The sequence below is a fragment of the Culex quinquefasciatus genome, chromosome 1 (genome assembly GCF_015732765.1).
Source record: "Culex quinquefasciatus strain JHB chromosome 1, VPISU_Cqui_1.0_pri_paternal, whole genome shotgun sequence".
NCBI classification, from domain to species: Eukaryota; Metazoa; Arthropoda; class Insecta; order Diptera; family Culicidae; genus Culex; species Culex quinquefasciatus.
Window position 1 is genome coordinate 131,498,686 of NC_051861.1, and position 15,246 is coordinate 131,513,931.

Here is a 15,246-nt window from a genome sequence, read left to right on the forward strand (position 1 = left end):
CCCTACGTGCAAAGAAAGTAACAAACAAATATGTTAAACGGAAACGAATAGATTGCTTCACACACACACAAAAAAAAACGGAGCAGTCACGCGATGTGCACCAACGTTCAATCGTAAATCAACAGACTGTTTTGCTTGTTTGTTGAGAGAGAGAGAGAGATAACCGGTGGTGGCGCTTATGCCACGCATGTCTGCATCGTACGATGAGGCGCGGCGATTGCTATCGGTCAAAGGAGGCGGCGTGCTCAACACGTGCACGGTTACTGAAAATCGCACTTTTGGGAGTTCAGAAATCGCACTTTTGACAGTTCGCTTAAACGAACTGAAAAAAGTGTGATTTCGCGAACTCGAAAAACTGTGAAAATTACCAAAAAACGAGTTCTGTTAAGCGAACTCCCAAAAGTGCGATTTTGGACTTAGCGAATTTTTTGAAATTCGTTTGAAACGTTTCGCCCTAAATGTTTTTGTTTATGGTTGAATTTTGTGCTCCGAAGTTTCGAGTTGGATTTCAGGTAAGTAAAACGGACGGATTTTTGGTGGCGAAAAGGTTCGGTCTAGACTGGTTCTGGACAAGGTTTTACAAGAGGAATCCGTCCACCGGTGGACGGATTACCTGCCGATTTTGGCGAAAAGGTTTAACAAGAGGAATCCGTCCGCCGGTGGACGGATTACCTCCCAATGTTGGCGAAAAGGTTCCGTCCACCTTCGGACGGATTACTGGACAAGGTTTTGCAAGAGGAATCCGTCCGCCGGTAGACGGATTACCTCCGAATGTTGGCGAAAAGGTTCCGTCCACCGGTGGACGGATCACGGCACAAGGTTTTGCAAGAGGAAGCCGTCTGCCGGTAGACGGATTGCCTGCCAATGTTGGGGAAAAGTTTCCGTCCACCGGCGGACGGATTACTGGACAAGGTTTTGCAAGAAGAATCCGTCCGCCGGTGGACAGATTACCTCCCAATGTTGGCGAAAAGGTTCCGTCCACCTTCGGACGGATTACTGGACAAGGTTTTGCAAGAGGAATCCGTCCGCCGGTGGACTGATTACCTCCGAATGTTGGCGAAAAGGTTCCGTCCACCGGTGGACGGATCACGGCACAAGGTTTTGCAAGAGGAATCCGTCCGCCGGTGGACAGATTACCTCCCAATGTTGGCGAAAAGGTTCCGTCCACCTTCGGACGGATTACTGGACAAGGTTTTGCAAGAGGAATCCGTCCGCCGGTGGACTGATTACCTCCGAATGTTGGCGAAAAGGTTCCGTCCACCGGTGGACGGATCACGGCACAAAATTTTGCAAGAGGAATCCGTTCCCTGGTGGACGGATTACCTCCCAATGTTGGCGTAAAAGTTCCGTCCACCGGCGGACGGATTACTGGACAAGGTTTTTCAAAAGGAATCCGTCTACCGGTGGATGCATTGCCTTCCGCCGGTTTAGCAAGAGAATTCTTTCCACCGGTGGACAGGTTTATGATATTTCAGAAAAATACGAATACTCTGCAAGACCTCACTTCCCGAAGATCTTTTTGATTCCAGCATGGATGTGCCTAGGGCCAGACTGGCCCGAACGACAACATCGCCGCATCACAGGTTTGCGATGGGGTTCGCTGAACCGTCCCGTCCTTTCGTATTATTTTTATCACCATCTGCGATGGATCCCTCGTCCCTACAAAGTACGCATTCCGGACTCGACCACCCTCAAACTGGTAAAACTTATTCTTGATAAAGCATATCTGTAACTAACCTTTTGTTTTTAGGTGGTGTCATCCAGGTTTACGGCGCTTCGAAGCTGTTGGCCGGTGAGAACGCGCTGATAGCCCAGCAGGACAAACACAACGGAGCGCAGTATGGACTTCAATCCGTACCAGATTAAACAGTTGGCCACGGGAGCGTCGGAGTCGGAAATCTTCATCTGGGATCTGAACATCACGGTGGCGCCGATGGGCCCAGGAACGCAGGCGCAACCGTTTGAGGATGGAAGCGACAGGTCCAGCATATCCTGGCCTCCGTCTTCATCTCGCGTTGTGTCATCTGGGATCTCCGCTAGAATGAACCCATCATCAAACTGACGGTTGTTGGTCAGTTGGCGCGCCATCCAGCGGCACCCGGCAGTGGCTACCCAGATGTGGGTAGCAGAAGATCGGGCCCCCTCCCTGTAGGATCTCCGCTACGCGACTGCCCCCACCAAAACATTCCAGGGTGTCCTCGGTCATAACTGGTGCTCGAAGGATTTGTCGCTTCCTGCGGCAAAGACAACAAAATCAACTGCTGGTACCAAAACTTCGAAGAGCAAAACGAGCAAATCCTCTCCGAACTCGCGACCACCAACCAGTGGAACTTTGACGTGGCCTGGTGTCCACGCAACCCGGTGCCCATCGCCGGTTCCAGTTTTGAAGGCAACGTAACAGTTTTTTTTCGATCAACGGCGGAGCGCACGCCCAGGTGCAGATGGTGAACAAAATCGCAGATTCGTTCCCCGGAATGGACAGCATCAGGCACGAGCCGGTTCACCCGTTCGCAGGACAGCCGCAATCCACCTGCAACGATCTGAATCGACCGCCCAAGTGGTTGAAGTGACCAACGGGAGCGTGCTTTGGGGTGAGTCGCCATCATAAACTTCCACCTAAACAAAAACAAACAAAACCTAAAATTTTCAACCCCTCACAGTTCGGCGGCAAGCTGGTCACGTTCAACGGAACGAGTCGTACCGTCGTTGATGATGCTGTACCGCTGTATGTGCAACCGGAACAACGCTGAGTAGCGAGCCAGCTGGACCGCGGACAGTGAAAACGAGCAGGAACCATAGTAGCAACATCGCGTCTTGGAAGGCGTTCCCATCCAGGTCAACGGTCACAACCACCGCGTCGAGCGTCTCGTAACGGACGAAACATGATTGCCAGTTTCTGTTTACAAGGTCACTTTAAAACGAATGGCGAACTGCTTGCGGAAATCCACCGGAACAACTACTTTGACATGCAACGCAAGGAGGGCCAACGATCGCCAACGGGACCTATGCTGATCAAAGGCAAACCCTCCAACACGAACATCACCAGAATGCAGGAAATCTACCCCGAACGAGCTTCGCCTTCAAGCTGAAAAAGAAGCTTCAGTTCAACTTCACCAGTCCGAACAAAGCCAAGAACCGAAAACCGGCAAGGATCCGTCCCTCTTTGACTTTGCGGCACAGTACAAGAAGGACTTTACCAGAAGAGTTTAACTCCATGTTGCACGCACACACTCTCACTTTTAATTTCTCGATACTCATCGTGATCGGGTGCGCCGACAGGCGGCTCGAGTTCTGGGACAGCACCACCGGCAACTTGAGGTAAGCTCGTAGATCTCAAGTCGGGCAGATAACTTAGGTGCGTTTGTTTCAGGGCATCTACGAGACGGAGCACACCTCCAACAACGGGGTCACCAACATCAAGCTGACCAGGGACAAGGTTGTGGCGGCCCGGCTCAGCGGCCGCATCGACTTCCTGCGGCTCAAAATGTATACCCACGGTCGGAAGATCGACTGGGGATTTACGTCCGTGCACCGGCACAGTAAGTTTTGTCAACTCAATTGTCCAAGGATCAATTTTAACAACTTCCAAAATTTACAGCGCACATTCGCACCGGTTCGGCGGGTAGCTTAAGCATGTTCCAGCAGCCAAACGGTCCGGCCAGCATTCATCACGCCTCGGAGAAGGAGCTGCGCTGCATCCTGGAGTTTCACCAGCATGGACCACACGGTGAAGGTGTTCCGGCATGGTCACTGCGGGCCGATCTCGTGGCGTGACCCGTTCGAGCCGCCTAAGCCCAGCTGGATGTGACCTCGGCCGAGGACTACCGCAAGATGCGCGAGAACGAGCAGGAAAAGTTCATGAGCATGGTCAAGCAGGTCAAGGACGCCGGAGCAACACTCGCAATCTGACGAGGCGAACCATTTACGGCTGCAGCAGGAACTGCCGGCCGTTCGTTGTCCCATGCGATCCTGCCCGGTGCAGCATTAAAGAAGTCGACTAACATTAACTCCAAAATCCATACTTTTTTATAATTGTCTGAGATTTTAGAGTAAAAATAATAAAATAAAAATAGCGCCGTGTTGTTAATTTATTTTAAACTTAGTTTTTATTTCAAACCCAAAAGAAAAATCGAAAAGCGCCTGAAGATAGGCAACCTCTAAACCTGTGAAATATTTCCCCAGCTCGAACTCGGCAAATCATGAAAATCATGATTTTGCCAGTTCGACCCACTTTACCAAAAAAAGTGTTATTCGAGTTGAACTCCAAAAATCATGATAATTACCATTTTTTTGGTTTTATTTGGTAAGCGTGTGGGACACTTTTGCGACCAATATCTTTCAATCAAACTGTTTCGCGGAGAATGAGTGGGTGCATTTTGTGTTGTACATTTTTAATGAATTGTAAACGCGGCAATTCACTTTTTTCCTCAATTATTGAATTATTGAACAAAATTGCTTCCTCTATCGATTGCCGCAAACGACCAACGTAATACTCAATTGTGTTGGATTATTGATACGATCTAGAAAGTTACTCTTGACTTTTGTATCGATTGGTTGAGGGGGACATTTCGGATAGAGTAGTTCAAAAATAACTCGCTTCACGTGGGGGACATTGTTCAATGTATTATTCAAGTCTTCGCCTGTCCTCGTAGCAAAAATACAGAAAAAGTAAGTTATTTTACTTGAAATGACAAATGAAAAAAAGAAAAAAATACTCATGAAAGTAAAAAAAAACACCACAAATTATCTAAATGTTTTCTGCCTCCTTCCTGCTGTTCTCAAAATAAAGTTCCAGTATTTTTTTCTCAAGTGTTTATAAGGATGAATTAAGTTAAAACAGTACTATTTAGTCTACAGTGCCATCTTGCGGCCCTCGATCGAAATTTCCACCGCCCGCCGGGACGACTTGAGCCGCTTCGCGTCGATAAACTTCTTCAGATGCTTCTCGTAACGGTTCATCTTTTTCTTGGTAATCTGCGAAAATTTTAAAGGGTTTAACAAATTTAACTCGTTTGGAATCACGGATTCGCGCAAACTTACCCGACTCATGTCCACATCGCTGGTTGATTTTGGCCGCACGACGTACTCCTTGTCCGAAGGCATCGGGACGCGGGCTCGCTGGACCCATCCCTTGTCACCCGGCCGGAGGGCACCCCTGAAAAAGAAATCACAGTTGAATTATAGTTATTCCTCAGAATTGCCCCAAGAGAGTTACAGGGTGGCCACGCAAATTCCATTTTGCGTCAACCCTTGTATTATTATATTTTTCGGACCTCAAATATCACTAGCGTGCACAGGGTGGGGCAACTAGTTACCCCCTCAGAAATTTGTTCTAAATTTGGTCAGGGAATGTCCACAAATGACGTATTTTTCAAAACGTCCATATTATTGCCTCACCTTCCTCAAAGAGCTGGGCACTCTAGTGTCAAATATTAAAAAAAAAACACCCAAATTCAAGCAAAACAAATCAAATGGGCCAAAGTAGAAGTGGAAACCGAAAACAAACAGTCCATCCTGCTTGTTTACAAGATCATCATCAACCGACGTGAGGAAGGGGGCGACGTTTACTTTGAAAAATATTTCAATGGAAATAGAACTGTTATCATTTGAAAACATTTTTTTTCTGGAAAGATAAAAAAATAAAAAGGTCGCATTTAAAATATTTGGATTTTCTTTGAAATTTCAGCGTACAGCATTGCAAAAAAAAAAAATCTCACAAAAAATCATCATAAGCATAGCAATCAAATCCACACTGTGCTCCAAAGCTACGTTTTAAAAAAAAAAGACCACCAGGAAAAAAATCTCTTCGGATAATCAAATCACGACAAAAAATCAGTTAAAGGTCTTATTTTTGATTGTTAAGCTTAAGTGTGACCCCAAAACTTTTCTAAAGTGGTTCCTAATGCTTAAATCCAAGATGGCGGCCAAAATGGCGGTGATTAAATTATGAAAAAAAATGACTAAATTAGGGTCACAGAATTTGAATTTGATGTTAAAAGTAAGAAAATAAATTTAAAAAACGTTACTTAATCCACCTTTAGGTGGTTGGTGCCTTCCTTGCATTCATAAAAGTGAATACCCTACAAAGCCTCAAAAAAGTGTAAAAAATAACACTTATTTTTATCAAAATATCTGAGATCCGGCCTAAAAAAAGTGTATATAAAACACTAAAGTACTTATAACTTTTGATAGGGTTGTCAGATCCTCAATCTCTTGGGCTTATTGGAAAGGTCTTTTGATTACCTATCCAACGATGGATCGCATGATAGATCCGGACAGCTTTTTCATCAAAATATTTGAGATCCGGCCTTAAAAAAGTGTATAAATAACACTTAAGTGCTCATAACTTTTGATGGGGTTGTTAGATCTTCAATCTTTTGAATGCATTGGAAAGGTCTTTCAATTACATTTTTAACAATATGTAGCATGACGGGGTTTCTTCCAAAAACCACCCTTTTTACAATCTTCAGAAGTTTAGCTAAAATCTTTTTTTTAGCATAACTTTTGAAGTACTTCACTAAACTTCATAATATTAACTAGGGTCTTGTGGGACCCCACGACGGATCGAATGAAACCAAAACGGTCCAAATCGGTTAAGCCAGTCCGGAGATAATCGTGTGCATATTTTTCGGTGCACGGACTCACATCCAGACACACGCACAGACATTTGTTCAGAATTTGATTCTGAGTCGATAGGTATACATGAAGGTGGGTCTAAGAGGTCAAATTAAGAATTTCGATTTTCGAGTGATTTTATAGCCTTTCCTCATTGAGGTGAGGAAGGCAAAAATAGCAAACTATTTTTTTTTTTTTGTTCGTGATTTGAATATCCAAAGTCCCATAATCGAGTCTGGACTGTACTTGGATATTTTGGAAACGTTTGATTGCAAAACAACTGGAAAGGAGTTTGATGCATTTTAAAACACTCTTTCCATCCTTGAATTCTTCTAGAGAAATAATCATAGGTACAATTTAAAAACACAAAAAAAAAATAAAGAAAAAAAGAAAACCAAAAATTCTAAATTAAATTTTAAAATTCTGGAACTATTTTTTTTAATTTACAAATTCTTTAATTCTAAAATTGTTAAATTTTGTGATTGTTAAATTCAAAAATGCCGCCATAAAATCAGACACTTTTGGAGTCATATTTTAGGTTAGAAAATATTCCTTGATATTTGAATTTTTTGATTTTAGAATTTTTAAATGTTTGTTTTTTTTCAAATTAATAATTTCTTATAATTTTTCAATTGCAGCATTATCAAACATTTCTGGAGTTTTTTTTATGGTCCAATAAAACAATTTTTTGCAATTCCGCCGTGAAACTACTTACTTTTCCTGTCATTCTTGAACGACGAAATAGCCTACTTTTCTGTACCAAAAATAACAGAATCGAATAGCAACACTTTTCAAAATAAATGCTGAAAAGTTCTACTTTTCAGCACTCAAATGGGTGCTGAAAAGTTGAACTTTTCAGCACTTGTTTCGAAAAGTAACACTTTTCAAAAAAATTGATTTAAACGATTTATTGACAAAATACATGAAAATTTGACTTAAAATTTCACTCAGTGTGTGTTTTTTGAAATTGCAAAAAATGTTGTATGAAACTTGTTGCAAAACTTGATTTTTTCAGCACTCATCGTATTTATCCAACTCGGTGAACCTCGTTGGATAAATGTACGACTCGTGCTGAAAAAATCCTCTTTTTGCAACTTGTTGCATAAACTACTATTTTGCAATTCCGTCGTGAAACTACTTACTTTTCTTGTCATTCTTGAACGACGAAATAGCCTACTTTTCTGTACTAAAAATAACAGAATCGAATAGCAACACTTTTCAAAATAAATGCTGAAAAGTTCTACTTTTCAGCACTGAAATGGGTGCTGAAAAGTTGAACTTTTCAGCACTTGTTTCGAAAAGTAACACTTTTCAACATTTTTTTTATTTGAACGATTTATTGACAAAATACATGAAAATTTGACATAAAATTTCACTCAGTGTGTGTTTTTTGGAATTGCAAAAGAAAAATTGTATGGAACTCGTTGCAAAACTTGATTTTTTCAGCACTCTTCGTATTTATCCAACTCGGTGAACCTCGTCGGATAAATGTACGGCTCGCGCTGAAAAAATCCTCTTTTTGCAACTTGTTGCATAAACTACTAGGGGAACAGCATCTAATTCCAGCGTGCCTCTAATGTTGGCAGGTCAGATTTTTGACATTCAATTAAAGCTAATTATAAGCGTTTTCAACTGATATGGAGTGATAAATAGCTCAATAAGAAGTGAGCAAGCAAGTTTCTATCAAAAGTTTTGCAAAATTAGTTGTTTAAATAGTGAAAATCAGCAAATTGGATGGAGTTAGGAGCGAGTGCTTAACCTGCCAAACATACGAGAATTCGAGCCAAACATTTCATTAGGGCACAAAACCAAAACGTAAACATTCGGGATTATTCCACTATTCCATTCATTAGTACACTCCCTACATGCCCTCCAAGAATCAGATTGATAACAAACAATTTCCTATTGAAAAAATCAAAAACACAAAAGGGCACATAACCATTTTCACTGCAAACCAAAAAAAGTTCAAATGTGCCCTTTTATTTTCGTTAGTTTCTCGTACTTAAGGAACTTTTTGTGTTATAAAGTGAACTTTTCATGCATACTTAACACTAATTCACCTCAAAAAAAAGTTTGGTTTACTTTTCACCAAGGATTTCTGCAGTGAAAAACTTCGTCAAAAGAACAATATTTAATACGGTCCCGCGGCTGCTGTTCAGTACACTTTTGAAGAGTTTTTATGTTTCACGTACCTTATTTATACTATTTAATCACAAAACTTCACCAATTATCAAAATTTCTACTGAATTCCTCATTATTTCTAACTAAACAAAAGGGCCCGTAAACATCATTCCAAACAACAATGCGGTGACAGCGCTTTAGTGCCCTTTCAGCTCTCTTCGAAATTGCATTTAGAAAGGGCCCATCATGAACAACAGTCGGAAAGTTAAAAGGGCCTAATAACGAGATTTTCTTAATTTATGAGTTTTATTGCGAAAATCAACAAAAATTAAGAAGCATTTAAGCAGAGTTGAGGATAATGATGTGTTTTATAGTATCATCAGTAAAAATACCAACAGTCAAGCTTCTTTTTAAAATAGGAATTGAAACAAGTTGTCCACTTTTTGCAAGCGATTTTCTCGAATCGCGGTTTTTGGTTTTGTGCCCTAATGAAATGTTTGGCTCGAATTTCCCCTATTTCAAAACAGTTTTTAATTTTTTTAAATCTGTTAATTTATTTAAAAAAATTTGGACATTGAAAAAAAAAATTAAACTTTAAAATTTCTGATTTTTTTATTTTTAGTAAAAAAAATAAAGCTTTAGTTTTTTAAAATTTTTAAAATTCAATTCTTTATAATGATTTTTTTGAAATTTCTGATTTTTTTGTTGTCTTTTTTAGATTCTGATTGTTTTTATTTTTTGTAAATCCAGTTTATACGACCTTTTCCAAAAAAAAAAAAATCGATCGTCAGTCGATGCAAATCTGAAATTCTTAAAATAAGTTTTCAAAAAAGAATATTTTGAATTCCCGAATTTCCCTCAAATTTTCCGACTTTAGTGGCCACCCTATCGAGCCCGATACTCACTTGTCCGCCTCGGTGAACGGCAGTCCCTTCTTGCTGGAGCTGCTCTGGCCGGCCGGTTCCGGTGCCTTGGCGCTCTTGCCGGCCCTCGCTCCGATCGACTTTTGCTCGCGCTCTTGCCGCTCCTCACGGGTCATTGCCTTGAAGTCGGTGCTGAGGTTGAAGATGGGCCGCGCCCACTCGGAGATGAGCTTGCCGGCCCGCTCGCGGTTCCACTTGGTTTCGCGCGGGTGCTTGTACAGGTACATGACCGCTTTGCCGATGCCGGACTGCTTTAGGTAGGACTTGTCGATGCAGGGGAAGTCTGTTAGGAGCTTGAGGATGCTCTCGCGAATCTGGAGACAGGGGAGGGCTTTGTTGGGGAGTGGGGCGAGCCAGTCTGTGAGTACGTTGAGGACGTTGTGCTCGAGGAAGGCCAGCTGGAGGTCCTTCTTGATGAGCTGCGACATGGCGTACTTGAGGATGGCGATCTTTTTGGTGGCCGGACGACCTTCTTGGTTTAGGATGCGATCGTCCTCGGCGCATTGGCGCATCTGCTGCAGGAGCTGGGCGATGAGGTCGTCGTTGTCGTTGATCAGATCGATGTCGTTCTTCTTGCGCCGTTTGGTCTTTTCCTCACGCTTGCGGGCCAACATCAGGTCAAAATCGGACGCAAAGTCGGCTCCCCGTCCCTCGCGCACTCCCTCATCGTCGGAGTCACCCTCGTCGACGAGGGGTCTCTCGGCGGGCGCATCTTCGCCCTCTCCTCCTTCTCCGGTTCCAGCAGCTTCTGCGGCGGCCGCCGCAGCTGCCTCCGCTTCCGCTTCCAACTCCTCACCCTCGTGGTCGGAGTCTGTGATTTTTGCGCGCTTCTTGGGCGTTTTGTCCACTCCTCCCTCGTCCTCGGAGTCGCTCAGCACAGCGGCGCGCTTCTTGCGCTGCGACGGAGACACCGAACGGCTCTTGGATCTGGACCGGGACCGACTGCGGGACTTGCCCGAACTACGGCTGCGACTACGCTTCTGCAAGAGGACACAGATTTGTAGAACGAGAAATTGACAAAGCTGAAAGAACATACCGAGCTGGCCCGACTGCCGGAACGACTGCGCGATCCGCTTTTTGACCGGGAGCGTGACTTTGAGCGACTTCCGCTGCGGCTACGACTACGACTGCGACGCTGTTGAAAGAGTTTAAATTAATTGCGTGATTCTTCAAGAAGGATCTCAACAAACTTACAGAACTAGCGCGACTTCCTGAACGACTACGGCTGCGACTTCTCGAGCCACTCTTGGATCTTGAGCGGGACTTGGAGCGACTTCCGCTGCGGCTGCGGCGCTGTTTTGAGAATTTATTAGAATCAACAAAACTTCCAAGATTTCCACACTTCTTACCGAACTTGCGCGACTTCCCGAGCGGCTCCGGCTTCGCGAGCCACTCTTGGATCTGGATCTGGACCTAGACTTTGAGCGACTTCCGCTGCGGCTGCGACTTCTGGAACCGCTCTTCGAGCGCGAACGTGACTTGGACCGACTTCCACTCTTGGACCGGGAGCGCGACTTGGACCGACTTCCCGAGCGGCTCCTAGAACCGCTCTTGGACCGGGAGCGTGACCTGGATTTTGACCGCGAGCCGGACCGTGCCTTCGAGGGGGATCGCGAGCCTCCAGACCTCGCTTTGGACACGGACTTGGACCGCGACCTAGATCGCGAACCGCCAGATTTTGCCTTCGACGGCGATCGTGACCCCGATCTCGATCGACTCTTCTTGGACCGATTCGAACCCACACTGCGGCTGCGACTCTTGCGTGAAGCCGGCGTTCCACTCCGCGACCTGTCCGTCGCCGCCGCCGCCGCCTCCCCATTCTTCACCGGACTCCCCGACTTTGACCGACTCCTCTCCCTCGACTCCACACTCTCATCGTGCGTGGTATTCTGCTGCTCCCCACCGGTTGTGTCCGCCGCCGGACTGCCCGATCGGGACCGCGAACGCTTCGAACTGGCCGCACTTCCGCTGCGCGATCTCGACCGCGACTTGGCCGGGCTGGAACTCCGCGAACGGGACCGTGACTTTCGCTGCTCTTCGTCACCGCCGCCTTCGCCATCCTCCCGCACCGGAGTCGCTTCCCGTGAGACCGATTGACGCTCGGTGGAAACGTCTATTTTGGAAGAGGAGGAAGCATCAAGTCAAAAAAAAAGATGGTTCACAAGGTCGCGCAAGAGGAAATTTTTGACCACCCGAAAAAACGCCCAAATTCCCCGCCAAACTTACCATTTTCGGACTCCATCGCTAGGAACGATCGCCGCCCAGGTTCTGCAGCAGGTTACCGAAGGAACGGGCACTTTTTCCCCGGGGAATTTCGACCGAAATGGGCAGCTTTTGTTCCAACAAATTGCGATCCTGAATGCGGTGCCTTCTTTTTTCGATCTGACGCACAGCTCTCAGCCGTCATCAAAATGTGCAAGTGTGTGTGAGAGAGCGAGAGAGATGCGGTGTCGTTGATTCGTCTGAATCAGACGCAAGGGGAATCGGCAAAACTGTGGGAAACGTAACGCTTGCACAGTGGGAAAATCATTTTCAATCAAACTTGAGAGTTTTTTTTTAACATGTGTGCAATTGGGTACTAAAGTCCTATGTCAATTTTTATGTACAACGGTAAAAAACACGATTAAAAACCAAACCATCGGGGTTTGAGTGTAACATAAAACTTAATTTAGACAAATGCATTTGCTTTTATTGAAATGATTTTTTGGTAGGAAAATCCATCAGAGCGATGAAAACAATAACCTAACAATAAATACAATAAATAATAACAATAATAATAACACGCGGTGCTTTACGTTTTATTCTAATTTGTCGACTTTTCTGGAACGACGCAACCTTTTTGCAATCTTTAAAAAGCAATTTGTAGGTTTTGTTCAGATCTACAAAACGCTTTTTGAAGCTTGCAAAAATATTGATTGGTTTTAGAGAAATCGAGGAAATAAAAAGCGTAACGCCACCGCGTAAAAAGAGGTTTCTCCGAGGGTTTCTCTGTTTGAAAAACTCCATCGGTATCCACATTTTTGTGGAGTTTCATGGCTGGTTCAAAAGTATCTAAAAAAAAAAATGCCTTTCGGTGATATCAAGGAAATAAATAAATAAGTGTAGGAGTATTCAAAGGATTAACTGATTGAGAGATTCACTTTCTAATGTTGGGAGAAAATATCAACTGATTTTAGAGTTATTCAAACTATTAACCTATCTTGAGAAAGATATAACAGTATACTGTTTTAATTTGAAACTTTTGTGATTTTTGTATTTATGAAAGGTTGAAGTAAAAATCCCACTTTTTCAAAATGAATTATGAGATCCATTTTAAACTTTTTGTATAATACAAAGTGTCATTTTGCAAAACTAAATTTTAGGGCTCGAAAAAGTACTAAAGTTCCATGTAAATTTGTGTATACAACTTCATTAAACACGTGGTAATCCTATATTGGGCCTTTTTATTGTGTTTTAATACATACAAATTAAATTGACAAGACAACATTTTAGTATGAATCAATATTAGTCCCCTCGGAAAAAACTGTCAATATTGATTTTAAAATCCATGTCGTACTAATTGTCATTGTACTAATAAAAATAAGTTTTTAGTTGCAAAAAATAACATCAGCAACATTAACTTTCAGCAGTCGCGCATGTGTACTTTGTGCATCGTTGTAAGGACTAAAAAACGGTCAAAAAACGCGACGTCCGAAAAAGCCTAATTTTAGGATGTAATTGATTATTTTTCTGGAAGTTTTAAATCGAAGTTTTTTAGATTTAAAAATGTATTAACAACGGTAAAAAAACACGATTAAAAACCATTTCTGATGACTATTTTTTCATTTTGATGCAAAAATATAAATTGACGAGACAACATTTTATCAATGGATCCACTATATGGTCCCCTTGGAACGAGCTGTAAAGTTGGACCTTTTCTGTCAAGAAAATTACACCCGAATGATATACAAAGTATACAAATTGAAATAACATGCCACAATTAAAACATTTCAATGACAAAAATCGTGGAAAATGCATTTTTCAGCAGTACAGTCGATTTGCAAAAATATTTTTCCGGTTTTCTAAAAATATTTCTTAAAAAAATGCCTCCCAATTTTTTTGCTGTTTTTAAAGGGGGAGACAAGAACTTTGGAAATCACATGTTTGAATTTTAATCTGTTAAAGTGTATCCCTGGTTTTTTAAACTTTTAATTGGGTATCAAATTTAGTTCAGATTTTCATTCCGATTGCTCATTTTTATTAAGAACAACGACACTTCGCCGTGAACAAATTGATTTTAAATTAATTATAGATAATTTTATTCCTTACATGGTACCTCGCCAAATTTTGATGGATAATATTCAATTCAATTCAATTCAATTCAATTTGTGTTTTTATTAGAATTTAGCAGTTCTGTTCCAGGATGTTACATTTGCAATTCAGAGATTTGGAGAACCTTTCAACTGAGATCAATTCATAAGCCTTTGCAGGGAGAGTACATATTTCTACGTTTAGATTTTGCTAGCTGAGTGCTCTTTTAGGGAAAATAAAGATGGATAATATTTTTGCATGAAAATAAAAAAAAGAGTGATGTGAAATAAGGGTTATTTGGCATGGCTTTTATCATTGTGTGTTAAAAATAACATCAAAGGCTTAAAGACCTATTTTAGGATTCTATAACTTAATTTGCTAATTTTGAAATTAACGATAACATGAAAAAAACCTAAGAATTTAAATGTTTGGAACTGAAAAGTATTTTTTTAAATGCTTGATTTTTTAACATTTTCAATAGAGTTATTTCATTTCATTTCATTTCATTTATTTATTATTTATGTAGAGTAAAGAAATATCCTTTTAAATTACTACACTTTGTTGAGAACCGGAAAAGCATTTTCTCTAAAATATTAATTAATTTCTAAACTCCTGATCAGTGTAAACTAATGTCATTTTAATTAATTTATCCTCTAAACCAAGTGATGCATTCTTTGCGGAAACCTGCAATGGTTTGAATGTTTTTAATCGCGTTAGGAAGTTGGTTCCAGATAGTAGCACCCCTTACTATGAAACTATTTCCGTAATGTGTTGTGCTGTGTCTTGGAATTATTAAATTTCTAGTTCTAGTACTGCGGGCAATTTGTATTTTATCTGCTAAATAGGGTGGAATGGAAAAGTTTACTATTTTAAACATGGTTAAACAAGTTCTGAATTTAAACTCTTTGAAAGGACAGCCTAACAATTCTTGCTGAAGGTGAGTCACTCTCGAATATCTATTTAAATTGTATACAAATCGTACACACGCGTTTAAAGCTACCCTTAACCTGTTCAAAGAAGCAGATGAAGCATTTAATAGCAAAACATCACCATACATGAAATGTGGCAACAATAGGGATTTAAAGAGTTTGAGTTTTACATTAACCGGTAACATACTTGCTGAGAGCTTTAAAGTTCTAAGTCCGATATAGATTTTTCTACATTGCGCATTCACATGACCATCCCATTCTAAATCATTTTTTAGAATGAAGCCAAGACTTGGATATTTAAGCACACCCTCAAGAACGTTTTGACCGAGCATTATTAAAGGCTGCTGATGTTCTGAGCTGTTTCTGGA

General features: G+C 42.0%; 1 protein-coding gene and 1 long non-coding RNA gene across 3 annotated transcripts; one reads left to right on the forward strand and one right to left on the reverse strand.

Annotated features, from left to right (window-relative positions):
- The first annotated feature begins 236 nt into the window (after positions 1–236).
- Positions 237–3,480, forward strand: LOC6044783. Of its 2 annotated transcripts, XR_005278152.1 has the most exons (5): positions 237–512; positions 1,514–1,699; positions 1,751–2,591; positions 2,661–3,318; positions 3,371–3,480. It is a non-coding gene; the product is annotated as an uncharacterized LOC6044783 (long non-coding RNA). The 2 variants fall into 2 exon arrangements; XR_005278153.1 differs by lacking the exon at positions 1,514–1,699.
- A 1,117-nt stretch (positions 3,481–4,597) lies between these two features.
- Positions 4,598–12,060, reverse strand: LOC6044325 (IWS1-like protein). The gene is made up of 7 exons (XM_038248085.1): positions 11,886–12,060; positions 11,009–11,772; positions 10,854–10,952; positions 10,696–10,794; positions 9,642–10,639; positions 5,041–5,155; positions 4,598–4,974 (listed from the first exon to the last, which is right to left on the reverse strand). Exons 1-7 carry the CDS (start codon positions 11,899–11,901, stop codon positions 4,852–4,854), a joined length of 2,214 nt encoding a protein of 737 aa, XP_038104013.1. The 5' UTR covers positions 11,902–12,060; the 3' UTR covers positions 4,598–4,851.
- Positions 12,061–15,246: the final 3,186 nt, after the last annotated feature.

Excerpts from the sequence above, each read along its gene's own strand:
- LOC6044325 (XM_038248085.1), bottom strand. Across the intron at positions 10,953-11,008 it reads CGGGAAGTCGCGCAAGTTCG|CGCCGCAGCCGCAGCGGAAG; the intron begins GTAAGAAGTGTG and ends TTCTCAAAACAG. Across the intron at positions 10,795-10,853 it reads CAGGAAGTCGCGCTAGTTCT|CGTCGCAGTCGTAGTCGTAG; the intron begins GTAAGTTTGTTG and ends CTCTTTCAACAG.